General features: G+C 39.9%; 1 protein-coding gene across 3 annotated transcripts in view; it reads right to left on the bottom strand.

The window, feature by feature from the left end:
- Positions 1 to 13763, bottom strand: part of esyt2b (extended synaptotagmin-like protein 2b) — a 40137-nt gene that overhangs the window by 1081 nt on the left and 25293 nt on the right. Inside the window, exons 14-23 of one of the 3 annotated variants that reach the window (XM_084939484.1) lie at positions 12437 to 12538; positions 11733 to 11795; positions 8390 to 8464; positions 6114 to 6200; positions 5855 to 6004; positions 3087 to 3439; positions 2717 to 2815; positions 2365 to 2496; positions 237 to 342; positions 58 to 107 (exon numbers count right to left, since the gene is read on the bottom strand). In XM_084939484.1, coding sequence (XP_084795610.1) covers positions 58 to 107; positions 237 to 342; positions 2365 to 2496; positions 2717 to 2815; positions 3087 to 3439; positions 5855 to 6004; positions 6114 to 6200; positions 8390 to 8464; positions 11733 to 11795; positions 12437 to 12538 — 1217 coding nt within the window. The remainder of the gene's footprint in view (positions 1 to 57; positions 108 to 236; positions 343 to 2364; positions 2497 to 2716; positions 2816 to 3086; positions 3440 to 5854; positions 6005 to 6113; positions 6201 to 8389; positions 8465 to 11732; positions 11796 to 12436; positions 12539 to 13763) is intronic. The other 2 variants (XM_084939485.1, XM_084939487.1) reach the window with 2 other exon arrangements.

A 13763-nucleotide genomic window follows, 5' to 3' on the forward strand; every position in this document is an offset into this window, starting at 1 on the left:
TTTACCCCCAAGAATCAACTCAATGTTGTACAGGAAACACATAAAATGCTAGTTTACCACTGTGTGATTCCTTTTGCTATGTCATCTCCACTTAAATCCACCAGAACCTGTAATTTTAGGCAAAAAACAAAGAAAAAGAACAAGAAATGTTTAGGATCAGCACCTGCATTGATGGCTCGAAAAGCGATAAAAACGTCAGTGCGTAAGCCACTACAGGGAAAACCTGCAGGAGATACCTTTCCCAGAAGCCCTTTGTGTTTGGACAGGATGCTCCCTCCATTCTTCACAGCAACATCCAGAGTTCTCCTGTGGAGCTCCACAATAGATACACTAAACTCAAACCTGCAAAGACACACATACGCACACAAACATAAGCATACGCTTTTTATGTTTAGCATAAAATCCAGATTGTGCGTGGTCATTGTCTGGGCCTTCTCTACGTATCCCTTTTGTCCCTCTGCATTTTCTTGAAGGGTCCTGGTGGGTGAAGTGAATCAGTGTAAATGGGACCACCCGGCCGGTCTGCCTGGATGCATTTAAGAGCTGCTTGTCTCAGGCTTTGCTCTACCTTGTTCTCCATCCACTTAGCACCATGCAATTTCTACGGCTGCCTAAAGATTCAGACAGTGCTGACTAAAGAGAGTGGGGACTAACAGCGATGTGATGAACAGAAACAAAGACACTTAGGAACTTTGTAGCTGGCGGCGCAAAGTGGACGGGCCCCAAGTTAAACTTTTTCTCAAATTTGGGGCGAGCCATTAAAGTAACCACCAATGAGAGGATACTGTCGATTGATATAAGACAAGGTGGTAAATACAGTACAGGAAAGGAGGAAACTGGAGCCGGGGATGTCCACTAGTGACCAACTGTCAACAAACAAACTGATGTGTGACAAATGAATTGTTTTACATGTGGACAGGACTTAACTCAGTCACGTATGGTCACAAGCTTTTCTGTAATGACTGAAAGAAAGAGATCACAGATACAAGCTTTCTCCGAAGGGTGTCTGGCTCAGCCTTTGGCTCATTTGAGAGGGGGGTAGAGTAAAGCTGCCACTCCTCCACACAAAAAGAAGGTAGATGAGATAGTTCAACTATCGGACTGGGATGCATCATGGATGAGGTGTACTGTCCTACTGGGTGGAGGCAATGGGGCAGATCCAGGACATGCTGCAGAGATCTGGAAGAGCTGGAGAAGGTGGCCCTGGAGAGGGAGGCCTGGTTATCACTGCTTTGACTAACAGAGTAGCAGAAAACGGATGGATGGATAAACAGGCGATTGAATGGGTTGAAACTGGGTCTTTGTCATGGCTCAGTGGCCAGACTATGACAAATATGGGGATTGTTCTGGTCCTTTAAACAAAAGGTAAGGCAAAGAAATTTGCCTTACCTTTTGCAAACTGTAGAAAATTATTTGACTTTGAATTCACAACAAAGCAGCATACACTAGTGTAAACTTGAGGCCTTGCATGGTTTGTTTGGCTTGCTAACCACATTGTGGAGAGACAGATAAGTTGGTTTAAGTTGGTATTTCTGACTTGTGATTTCAACATGGTGCCAGTGGGGTTTAAGTAAGTGCCAGCAGATGCTTAAGTGTCTGTGTGAGTCCATAATCCCTTTCTCTTTGACCTCAAGTCTTCTGTTCTAGCCCCTGCACAGCTATTGTTAACAATTTCATCAGCCTCCCCCGCTAATAGTTAAACTGCAAACCAGCATAAAGTGTTTCTGACATGGGCATATTGCCTCTCTAAGTTTGCACTAAGTCATCAAAACCCCTGCAGGCTCAAGATGGCTGATAATCAATACAACTGCATCAATAGCCAGCGGGACTAGGAAAGCACCGACGTGCTAACTCCAGCCTACACGAAGGAGCTGAATGATGCGATCGGCTTTCATCCATGAGGCTAAAAGATTTAGTCTGAGCACTGAAGCTCAACTGCAAACAAAAGTGTCCAAAACAAACAGAAACTCGAGGTGATGGATCCACAGCGGCCACATGTGATACGAATCTCAGCTCAGCAGGGTCATATCGTCTGTGCAAGCTCTTTTCTTCAGTAATAAAAAAGCTCTCTTGCTAGAAAAAATAAAATATTCCACAACTGCACCCTTGCTGTGGGTCTGAATTCAAGAAGGACCCTGAAAATATAACTGAACATTAAAACTGGAAATAAAAGGAAAGCTTTGAAGGACTCTCAAAACACAGCCAGTTATCAAATTAATACAGCGGCATAACTGCAGCTAAAGGCAGAAATATTCGCAGAGCTTATAACAATCGGACACAGGTGAAGCAAAACAACAGATCCTCAATAATCACATTACGTTACAAATCTGCAAGGAATCTCAGCAAGTACTGATGCAAACCCACGTCTGATCGTAAACAGGATTAAGAGTCCTCTTCATTGTGCTTGTCTTCCTCTTCCCCGTCCGGCTCTTGTCAGGCAGCAAATAGAGGCGTATGAAGGGGTCCGAGCCGTCTTTGGTGAAGGCTATCAAGTTGCTGAGGACACACAGGACAAACGTGTTTTCACTCACATGTTGCCAGGCACGTGTTGCTTGTTAAATCTTTACAGTTAGCAGCTCCACAGGAAAGAAAGTGATTTGAATACCATGGGCTGAATCTGCACAAACTCAAGTTAATGGCACAAAGAGCCCAAAAACAAAAAGTCCTTCGAACCACTTTGTGTAAATTCAGTGTATTGTAGTAGTTTGGAGCTCACCGGCAGGCGTGCACCACCACAATGAGTTTATTCCTCTGGGAGCTGTGTCGAACAGTCAGCTGGATCTCACCCAGGGGGTACTGGCTGGGGGCCGAGCCGCTATAAACACACCAAAGTCAGTCAGTGTCACGTCCAGGTGCTGCGGTCGAATTTACAAAGTGCATGCATACAGGGACTGATTCACTGTTTGACAGGTAGGCTGATAAAATATTTATAAAGATGAATATTCAAAAATCACGATGACATTTAGATGGAGGCCAGAATTTAAATGAAATTGATGGAAAAACAATAAGAAACCCTGAGATGAGCCAAGCTGGAAAAGCTGGAAAATAAACAATAATAAAAGTAATATATCATATCTGCCATTTACTTCTGCAGCTGACGAAGCCTTTGCTGAAGCTCCACGGTGGCAATAGGCAGGGAGATATCCGATGCCAGGCTGGCTGTGGACTTGTTGTGCGGCAGGTGTTTCTGGGAGCTTGACATGGCGGTAGTCAGGTTGGTGGTACTGTAGCGATGGCTGGCTCCGTACGGCTCGCCGTCCCTGTCCTTGAGGTTGAGAGTGGAAGCTTCTATAGGATGCAAATGCGTGGGCGGAGGCAGCGGCAAATCTGAGGCTGATGGTCTCAGGGACGAGGCTGGGGGTGCCTGTGGCACGCCGGACTTGTTGACCTGGACTGAAGAAGGCTGGTCTGGGGACACTTGCTTCTCCAAGGACAGGATCTAGAGAAAGACATAAAGATGTTTAGTTGATTGAGAATAGAAAATAAGAAGTTAAAGTTAGTGCTGTCATTTCACGTGAAAAGTCTCTAAATTTAGCAGACCTTTCTAAACTGTGTTTTTTAAAAAAAAATTATTATGTTTTTTTAAGACTCTGCAAAGTAATTTCTCTTCTAAATGTATGTTGGTTGTGCTTCAATATGGAGAAACTGTTTTAGAGCAGGTCAATATTTTAATGTAGCTGCATTCCTTTTCTTAATTGGATCACAGTCATTCAGTATAATACGCTTCATTTTGGTCTCAAGAAGGGCAATGCAGTTTGTTTGTTATAGCTTCCTGTGTTTCCAGATGGGAACAGGAGAAAATATCCTCATTAGCAGTAAGTAATGGCTTTAGTTAAGGCTGAACTACGCTATGGATGGCAATGAGGCAAACCACCAAAGACTACCTGTCAAATCACTGGATTTAGTGCCTCAGGCAAAGAGATATAATTTTAGTGGTGCATCTCGAAAACGTCTACAGCACAAACAGCAATCAAATCAGAATCTGACTTTAATTTTCACCGCCGTGATGCCGTGACAGCAGAGATGACGCTACGCCTGTTCCAACTTTCATTAAGCCACTAAGCCCCACAGTTTCAGAATGAAAAATGCTGTTAACTAAATAAAAGAGAAATAAATCAACGTCAGAGTCTCAGATTTTACAGAAGACTCACAAATGAATCCTGGAAATATTCCTCCAGAGTGTCAAACACGCTGACATCACAGTTCCCTATAAATGTGAATCCTGCAGCTTCTTATTTAACATCCTAGGACCTGGAGTCCATGTATGTATGTGTGTATATGTCACTTTGTTCCCTGTAGGGAGAGTTGCAAACTACTCTGTAACTGCTACACTGACAGCAGTAATCAATAGCAAATACCCTAACAGGCTTCAGAGTATGCAGGACCGCTCTCTTTCCTGAATTATTATGATAATCATTATCACAGGAAAAAAAATATAATCAGAATATTCCCAAAATTCACACTATATAAGATATATTGTAATGTACTGCAAACAGATTAAACAGTTTATCTTCTCAAACATGACATGCTATCAGCAAATCCATTTACAGTTTTATTTATTTACAGTTGAAGCTAGCCAGGGGCACATTGTTAACTAGATTAACTAACTACAGTTTCCAGGTTGCCACTTCAGTAAAAATCAATTTGCAAGAACAGCCACTGTTTTGTGTTTCCACACTTTGTGAAAGTCGGGCTTTCAGGGCAGTGAGGCGGCTCTATTCTGCTCTTAACTGGGAGTTAAGTTCACTCCAGCAACTGCAGTAAAGACAGTGTTGCTGAAAAACATTAGTCTTCGTCCCAAAAAGCCCGGCATTACAATATACTGCGTTAAATATAAATACTCAGAGGAGCCGCAGAGGTTTGGTTAGGGTCTGATTTTTTCTCTTTTTATATTTATAAAATATGATGATTATTAACCAAACCTTTGCCGCTAATGTTTCTCTGTTTAGTCTAAAATGTGTCAGATAAAACATTTTCAACCAACCTCATGACATGGCTGCTCCAACTGATTAAATCTGCCAGGGCACAATAATATTCAATATTTAGTATATTTAATATTTAATTTTATTTAATGTTATATTCCCATAGATCATCGCAATGATGTTGTTTATTATATTGCTCTTTTTTTTGCTTGTTTTATCTTTTTTCTTTCTCAACAGGTGATCCAGGTGATTGATATATGTATTTTTTGTCTTTTTGTTTCGTTTGTTTTTGTTTTTTGCCCTTTATCACCGTTCCTCTTCCCCGCTGTTTTTCTTTCCCTACCTCTCTTTCTTTCTCCCTTTTCTTTCCCTCAGTCATGTCTGTCCCTTGTGTAGCAAGGGAAAATAGAAAGAAATAAACAATAAAAACAAAGGTCAATCAAATGGACCAATACCGCAAGGCCGGGATGGTCCATTTGGTAAAGTAAATCCGCTGGGCATCTTTCTTGGCCTTTAGACAATAATTCTGATGGCAAAAGATCCAAACGGGACAGGCGAAAAAAAAAAAAAATAATAATCTGCCAGGGAAGGTGAGGATTACTCCATGAAAAATCAGTGAGCACCACTTAAAAATAACTTTATATTAACACTATAAAAATTGCCGGGCCTTTAAAGTGTCCAGTGTTTGGATTCAGTTGGTTGTGGACTAGAAATGAAATTTTTATAGCGGTAAATCTATCACTATTGTAAGCTTTTTCAATTTATTACACACTCAGTGTGCTGTATCTTTAATTTAGACATACTGTATCAGTCAGTTCTATTTGAATTAACAGATTGTGAACATCTGTTCTGGTCTCCTAAGCCTGAAATGAATAACCCATCCATCCTCAATGCATACAGGAGCAATGAGAAGAGATTCAGCCTGTTTTTACCCTCAGAGCCATCTTAAGTTTGATGGTGGAGCTGGGCCCAGAATTCTTGAGGGGAAAACGCTGATTCAGCGTCATGTCCTTCTCCACCAGCAGGCTACTCAAAGGCACCGTCAAGTTACCCAGAGTGCATTTGTTCTTGTCGTCTTTTACCTGTGCAAAAAGCAAATTTCTCCTTTTAGAAATGTCAGTTACTTAATCTGCGTCAGCGTACGATCTTATAAAGAAAACAGATGTTGTCCGTGACGTTTTGAAGAGTTACCTCCACCTCGAGCTCCTGCCTCCTCGGGTTATGGACCAGGAATGAAAAACAGTCTTCCCACAGGGGCTCCTTAGTCTTGTACCGGATCTTTATGGGCAGATAAGTAGCCATTTGCTGGTTGTTAATACAATGACAAATCTGATCTTATGTCTCATATAACATTTATCCTCTGCTTGGTCTTCTACTCTCCACTCCAGCAGTTCTGCATCTTCTTTTAAACCCCTAACAGTACTTGATTTACACCTTGAGGTTTCTAAAAAGCCTGATTATTCAGTTTTACATACATTTAACCCCAGACAACCAAACACCTCACACTAAGTGAGGAGAGATTATTTTTATGGCTAAACCACCAACTTTACCACTGTACTGTATCAGTCATGTTACATAAGCTGAAGATGTAAGATGATCTGATAAAGAGATCTAAAAGTGCAAATCCATCAAACACTTCTTTGGCTTGGACTGGAAGTTTGTGTATCTAAAAATGTGGCTGAGTTTTTTTATGAATCGTGTCAACAATCATGCAATCACAGAGTTAGAATTAAGATTACACAGTGCCACGGGGTTCATTTTACACAAAAGCAATAACTCCGGTGTCCCGCTTTCATCCCAAATGTAATGACAAACTTTTGAATTTGATTTGATTTCTCACCTCTGTCTAAATTAGGGTCGAATGAGTAATTTAACAGCTCTCATCCAATTACTTCCTCTCAAAAAAAAAGAAAAGAAAAAAAGTGAAACAGCAGTCATTCCTGCAGCCTCATACTGAAGCTGAGGATGGGCTCATGGTTTCATTGCTTCATTTTAAATCCAAAGTCCTGGAGCACAGAGCCAGTTTGAATATGAACGCAGGACTGTGTTCATACTCAAACACTTTCATAAGTGCAAACAGGCTCCATCGCAGTAAACCTCCAACAGCTCACGCCTGCAATAAAATCAGTCCAGCAGATCTTCCTCGTTTACATTTCCCTTCTGAATGCTAGGATAGAAATTTCCCGTGAGAAACAGCCAATCATCGTGTCAGACTGAAAGCTCTTAAGCTGTGCAGTTAACTGGGTGTTGGTGGTAGCAATTCCTCATTTAATGTTCTTTATTTTACAACAACAATTTCATTTCATCTTTTTTAATGCTACAGTCAGAAGGAAGTATATTGCTAAAAGAACGCCTCAAATAGTGATGGTTAAAAACATTTATATTTTGGGAAATGTAAGAGATTTATTAGACCACAAAACAATGCACATTTTATATTTCTCATTGTTTTTTCCATACTTTAGTTACTGTGTCGAAGTTTGGGGGAATACATATGAGAATACTATAAAACCTATAAACTTGTTACAGAAGAAAGTGATACAAATGATTCATAACGTTAAATATAAAGAACATACAGATAAATTATTTATAAAATCTAAATTATTAAAATTAGGAGATTTAGTGAAACTACGGACACTATTAATTATGTTTAAGGCTAAAAGTAATATTTTGCCTTCTAAGTTGCAAAGAGTATTTTTAACGTGTTCGGGGGGAGAAGACAGCAGAAGGAAATTTTATTTTAAGCATCAGCTAGCTAGGAAACACAAAGATTAGTGAGTCCAACGGTTAGGGGTATACGACTGTGGAACTCTCTTCATTATAATTTAAAGAGTTGTATAAATTTACATTGTTTTAAAAAGTGTTACATGTCTAAAACGATAACTCAATATGAAGAATGTGATTGAAGTTGGAGTTAATTGAATAAGGATCCATTATTTTTTGTTTCATTTATTTTATTTACTTATCTTTTCTCCTTGTTACTATGTGGAGTGGTATATTCTGATTGTAAATTAGTTGTTTGGTTTGAGTTAGGACTGGAAATAAGTGTTAATGTTAGTTTGTTCCTTGACTTTTGGTGCCCACTTGCGGTATAAGTTGGATTGTAGACAGGAGGCAGGGTTTAATAAGAATATATTCTTCTGCCTGCTCCTTTTCACACGTGGTTGCAGTGCTTTACTGACAGAAAGTGTAGTTGGTTTGTTTGAAAGAACTAACTGTGGAAACTGTTGACCAAGTGTGAAATAAATAAATAAATGGAACGAAATAAATGAAATGAAATAGTTATATGTAATTACATATAACAGCTTGACTGCCCAGAAGTCTTTTTTATGACTTACTAAGTGACACATTATTCTCCGAATAAAATGCACAACTGCGAAAAAAAAAAAATTAACACGACATTCCAGGAATACAGAGCTACGATACAATGACACAGCATAATAACTTTAATGGATACTTCCACGACTCACCTTACTTTCAAGTGTTTTATGTCCAACTCTGAAATGAACATAAGGGCTGGGGTCGCTGGTATTCTTCTTAGCAGACTAATAGAGAATCAGACAGAAGAGTGTTAGCGGCATGTACCCCACTGTGGCACAAAAATCAACCGAGGGACAACATAATTGCACTCAAACATTCAAACAGCAGCTCAAGTGGAGACTCAACCAAGCACACAACGGTGAGAGAGCCTGTAGTTCAAACAGGAAGGAGCATTCCCGTACATTCTGACAAGCAGGGCTGCAGGCAGAGCGGCAACCAAGGAGACAGCCGAGCTTTGTCTCCTCTGTGGGCTAAATTTAGCATGCTGGGCTTTGACAGCTACGTATTATTCAGTATTCCTCTCAGAATAATAATACCCTACATAGCTACAGGCCAAAGTCTGTGACAACAGAGGAAAAGCCTTAATTTTCTCATCATCTAATCCTTTCTCTTGAGGATGCCGCTTGAGTTTGACAAATGTTTCTCACCAGCATTACAATTAAGCCTCCCATTGAACATGCAGGCTGATAATAAAGACACTTTAACTTTAATTGAACAGAAATACACAGAAATACTTTCACAAGTTTTTATATAATTCATACAATATCTGTTTTTAACATTTAAACTACATGTCCAAAAGAATTGGGACACACCTCCTAATCTTTGTATTCAGGTGTTTTTAGTCCCCAGAGCCACAGGTGATTAAAATCAAGCATGCAGTCTATCTTTACAAGCGTTTGTGAAAGAACAAGTCGTTCTACAGAGCTCGCTTAGTTCAAGGCAACTGCAACAATTTTCCTTCCTCAGATCAACTCTGTAGGGGTATTGTGCAAAGTGGAAGTTTTTAGGAATCACAGCAAGTCAGCCAGTCATAAAATGAGCATGTAAAGTTACAGAGCAGCGTCTCTGACTGCTGAGGAGGATCGTTGCAAATGCTCTGCTGGCTCTATAAGAGTCCAAATCCTCCTCTGGCATTAATATCAGCATATAAACTGTATGCCAGGAGCTTCATTTCATGGGTTTCTATGATCAAGCAGCTCCTCTAGGTGTAAAGTGTAGGCACCCTAGTACTTTTATCTGTATAGTAGAGATTCTGTGTTCTATGTATAAAGTGAACTGTGAACAAAATAAATTCTTTCTGTGAAGGTAGAAACTCTGCTGTTCCTCTATATCCATTTTCTTTTGTTTTTCCTTCATCACGCACGAGTTTAAATGTGTGATTAGAGAAAATCTCTTCTCCTCTGCTGGATTACAGTTTGCATCTTTTCAGTTGTAACTGACTGTTTCTGTTTCCTTTTTTGACGTTATCGGAGGAGGAAACAGTTTCCTGCGACTGATGCGGTGTCAGACAGTGGAAGATGCAGCAATGTCTGACATGCATTGTTTGATTTTGTATGATGTATTTTTGTTTTGCTGTTTATTATTGCTCTGTTATTAATAAATGAGAATCAGAATTTTGTGTGTATCATTTTCAGACTGTGACACGATGCTCATAGTGATTCTATTATGCACTAGCAGAACCAGTAAGAGATTTTACATTCTGTTTATTATAAAAACTTTTACAGCCTACAATGATACATATTAACCTATAACCAAATCATATATATGTTTCTACATTTTTTTTTCAAATTAAATAATAACTAAGAATAAAATCAAATCTTTTTTTTTAAATAATATGAAACATATGAGCCAATCAGCACGGGGTTTGTGCATTAGGGAGTCCCATTACACTCATGCTATACTTCATGCACACATGAGGACATAAAGGTCTTCATCTCATAGATTTTATATATATGGACCCGTCCGCACAGACTCTACACTGCAAGGGCACCAACTGTGCATATGTTCTCTGAGCAGTCAAGAAAGTAGTATAATAAAAACAGCTAAGTATCCCTGGTGTCCTCAGCTGTCCACAATCACAAGGGAGCATAACCCGGGGCCTCAGACTCTCACTGAAGTGCAAATGTAAATAAGTCAGGTATGAAATGTGTCCTAGAACAGTTGCCCCTTTTCTTGTTTGTCTTAAACACACATGTGAAAATAGTGCAGACATTTTTGGCACTTGCTGCTCTTTCCTCCTGTTTTCTGCATGCATTACAAACATGCGAAGGCATGTGCCCATTAATATTTAACACATGACCTACTACACAGAGGCAGCATGGTGTATTAGCTCTATTTTTTCAGCAACCTTGCTGTCCAGACTGGCTGGTGAAGCTATGTGTGTTTGGCAGTTTTCAAAATAAAAAAAAATCCCACAGCTTCCAATGCTTTAAGCTCTAAGTCACTATATGGGTAATGCACCCACAAAAACAATTTCACTTGAATAGATTTTTATCTCAGCATGGACAGGCTGAAGGAAACAACACGTAAAATGGTGTCAGACTCACAGTGGTTTGAGATTCATTAATAAGAAAATAAGATGCAGCAGCTCAGTCTACCATCCAGCTAGCAGCCGGTCCTGCTGTCACGGTGATACAGACTGAACGACTGAGTGCAACAACAAAACATTTGTACTCCTGCTGCCCTCCAGCACAATGCTTCAGTGAGTTTCACTGGCTCATATCAAACAAAGGGAGTGTCACAGTCAGTGCGATACAATAGGAGGCTTTAAACTTCCTAGAAGTAGGAAGGTAAATAAAAGGAAACGACTCGTGCTAACTAGAATTATGCAACATTGATTTTTGGAATGGTGCAACCTGAAACTTATCTTTTGTAACACACTAGATCATCTGTTCTGATCACTGGTAAACAAGATAATGAAAGCCGGTTTCTACTTCTACCAGTCTCCTCACGGCTGCATTCACATAACATTTACTTAGACTAATCTGTGTCACTACCTAGTGTCTACTTTATCTGTGTATTTGTCTGGCAAATATGAGCTACAGAAGAAGAAATGTGGAAATGCTGGCCCAACAAGCATCTAGTCCTTATCCTGAATTCCTGAGCTTTAACATGATCGGGTTCTTCAACACAAAGGCACAAAAGGTGTTCTCAGAACTGTATTGTTCTATAGATGTGCCATTGTTAACTGCCTTTTTAAAGCAATCAAGTGTCCCATCATTTCACTTTAGAAAAACCAATATTGTACTTCTGCATGCAAAAGTAGGGAAAATATGACAACAATTCAGGACGGCACAACAAAGGCTCAGACAGTCAGTGCAATCATCCATCTTCATGCACATTTTTTCAAAACCCACAGTTCACTTTGCACGATCACTTTGCACGTCTGATAGCCATCACGATCACATGACTCTGGATGGTGCACTTGAGGACCGGCACAGGTGAGACACAGGGTGTACGTTCTGTACATGCAGTCCATTTTTCCCACATTACCTTCAGCACCTTAAAGACTGAGACTTGCTTCAACCCGTCATAGGTGAAATCTGACAGGTTGCTCTTTAAGCCACAAGGAGATTTGGGGGAGAAAATCACACCCACAGTTAGTAGGACGGGAATGACTCGGCACGATTAAGAGACATGAGGGGGGGGGGGAAGCCCACAAAAAACGTGTTGAAATTTGTGCTGAAATATGAATAGCATGGATAACTGTTAGATAAATCAGACGCAGCAGATATTGGGCTGATATTGGAGCAGGGCATAAAGCTAACAATGAAAACATATGTCAAAATAATGAGGATGTTCCCTATAGGGGAGACTTAAAGGTGCTGGATCTTTTTTAACAAGCTACAGACTTTCTGTATCTGTACAGCTATACACTAATGTGAAACATCATTATGAGCTCTGCCAGCGAGCTCTTTCTACTCCTGACATTTTATACTTGGGCCTTGAACTGAGCAACTGATTAAGAAGAATATGCTGCAGGCTAACTAGCAGGCACAGTATAGCTGAGTCCTTCAAGTGAAGTGTCTGCCTCATGTTACTGGTTATTTTTCAGTAAACATTCCTTCACAACCATGCAGCTAACGCATGCTTTAAGATTCATGTTTGCACGGGCTCCTGTTATTGTTCAACCCAACCCAACATTGCATACCGCTAATGCTAGCACTATAAAGATGGAAAAGTACCGGGGAACTCACACATATTGTTTTATACTCTGAAGTACTGCTCTCACAAAAGACTAGGCCAGAAGCTCTCCTCTCACTTAAGTTTCCACAGCCTAAGCTGCCTGAGAAGACGCTCTTGGGTGAAGAGGAAAGAAAATTAAGAGGAAACGGGGAAGTTATGAGAACTGAAAGAGCTAAAGTATTTATATAATAAAGGTAAACAAACAAACAAACAAACTAATATCAGACAAGAGGTCAATTTGACCAATTTGGGTATTATAAAACATTTTCTAATCTCATTACATAAACGTCAAAAATGCATTTAGTCAGCAATTTGAAGGTTCAAGTTTATCCTCTAACAAAAGCAAAAAAATATTGCCCAATATAGCCCTAACACAGAATCCTTGAGCTTTACCGACACTTTATTAGGTATACCTTGTGAGTACCAAGTTAGACCTCATTTTGGCTTCAGGAAAGTGTTAATTGATGGAAACAGTCCTCTGATTTTTGGTAAATACTGACATGATATTATCACACAGTCGCTGAAGACTGGCTGACTGAACACCAATCATGGGAATCTTCTGTTCTGATATCTGGTGACTGTGGAGACCATTTGAGTATAGTTAACTCATTGTCATTTTCAAGGAACCAGTTTGAGATGATCTGAGCTTTGTGACATGGTGTGTTATCATCTAGGAAGCAGCCATCTGAAGATGGGTACGCTATGGTCATAAAGAGATGGACATAGTCAGCAACAATACTCCTTAGTACCAATGATGCTCACTTGGTACTAAGGAACCCAAAGTGTGTCAAGAAAATCTTGGTTTCCTTTTTTTTAGGTCACAGGAGTGGCACTCAGTGCATTCAGAGATGCTGTTCTGAATACCTTGGTTGTAACATGTGGTTATTTGAGTTATTATTACCTTCCTACCAGTTTTAAGCAGTCTGGTCATTCTCATCTGACCTTTGGCATCAACTAGGGATTTTCACCCAGAGAACTGCAGCTCACTGGATATTTTCTCTTTTTCAGACCATTCTCTGCAAACCCAGGAGACGGCTGTGTGGGAAAATCCCAGTAAATCAGCACATTCTGAAATACTCAGACAACCCTGCCTAGCATCTTTCTTCCTCATTCTGATGCTCAGTTTGAATTTGACAAGGTCAACTTGACCGTGTGCACTTGCCTATATACACTGACCTGCTGCCATGTGATTGGCTGATATAAATGAGTTAAACAAGTGTACCCAATAAAGTGTCTGGTAAGTATATAATGTCCTGAAAAAAATATGAAGATGCTTTTTGTAGTAGACTAATGCAATCACTTCAGTCACAAATAAAAAAAAAACTACAGTAAAAGTAT

This window comes from Perissodus microlepis, chromosome 9, assembly GCF_051167445.1.
Source record: "Perissodus microlepis isolate ML-2025 ecotype Zambia chromosome 9, ASM5116744v1, whole genome shotgun sequence".
NCBI lineage: Eukaryota > Metazoa > Chordata > Actinopteri > Cichliformes > Cichlidae > Perissodus > Perissodus microlepis.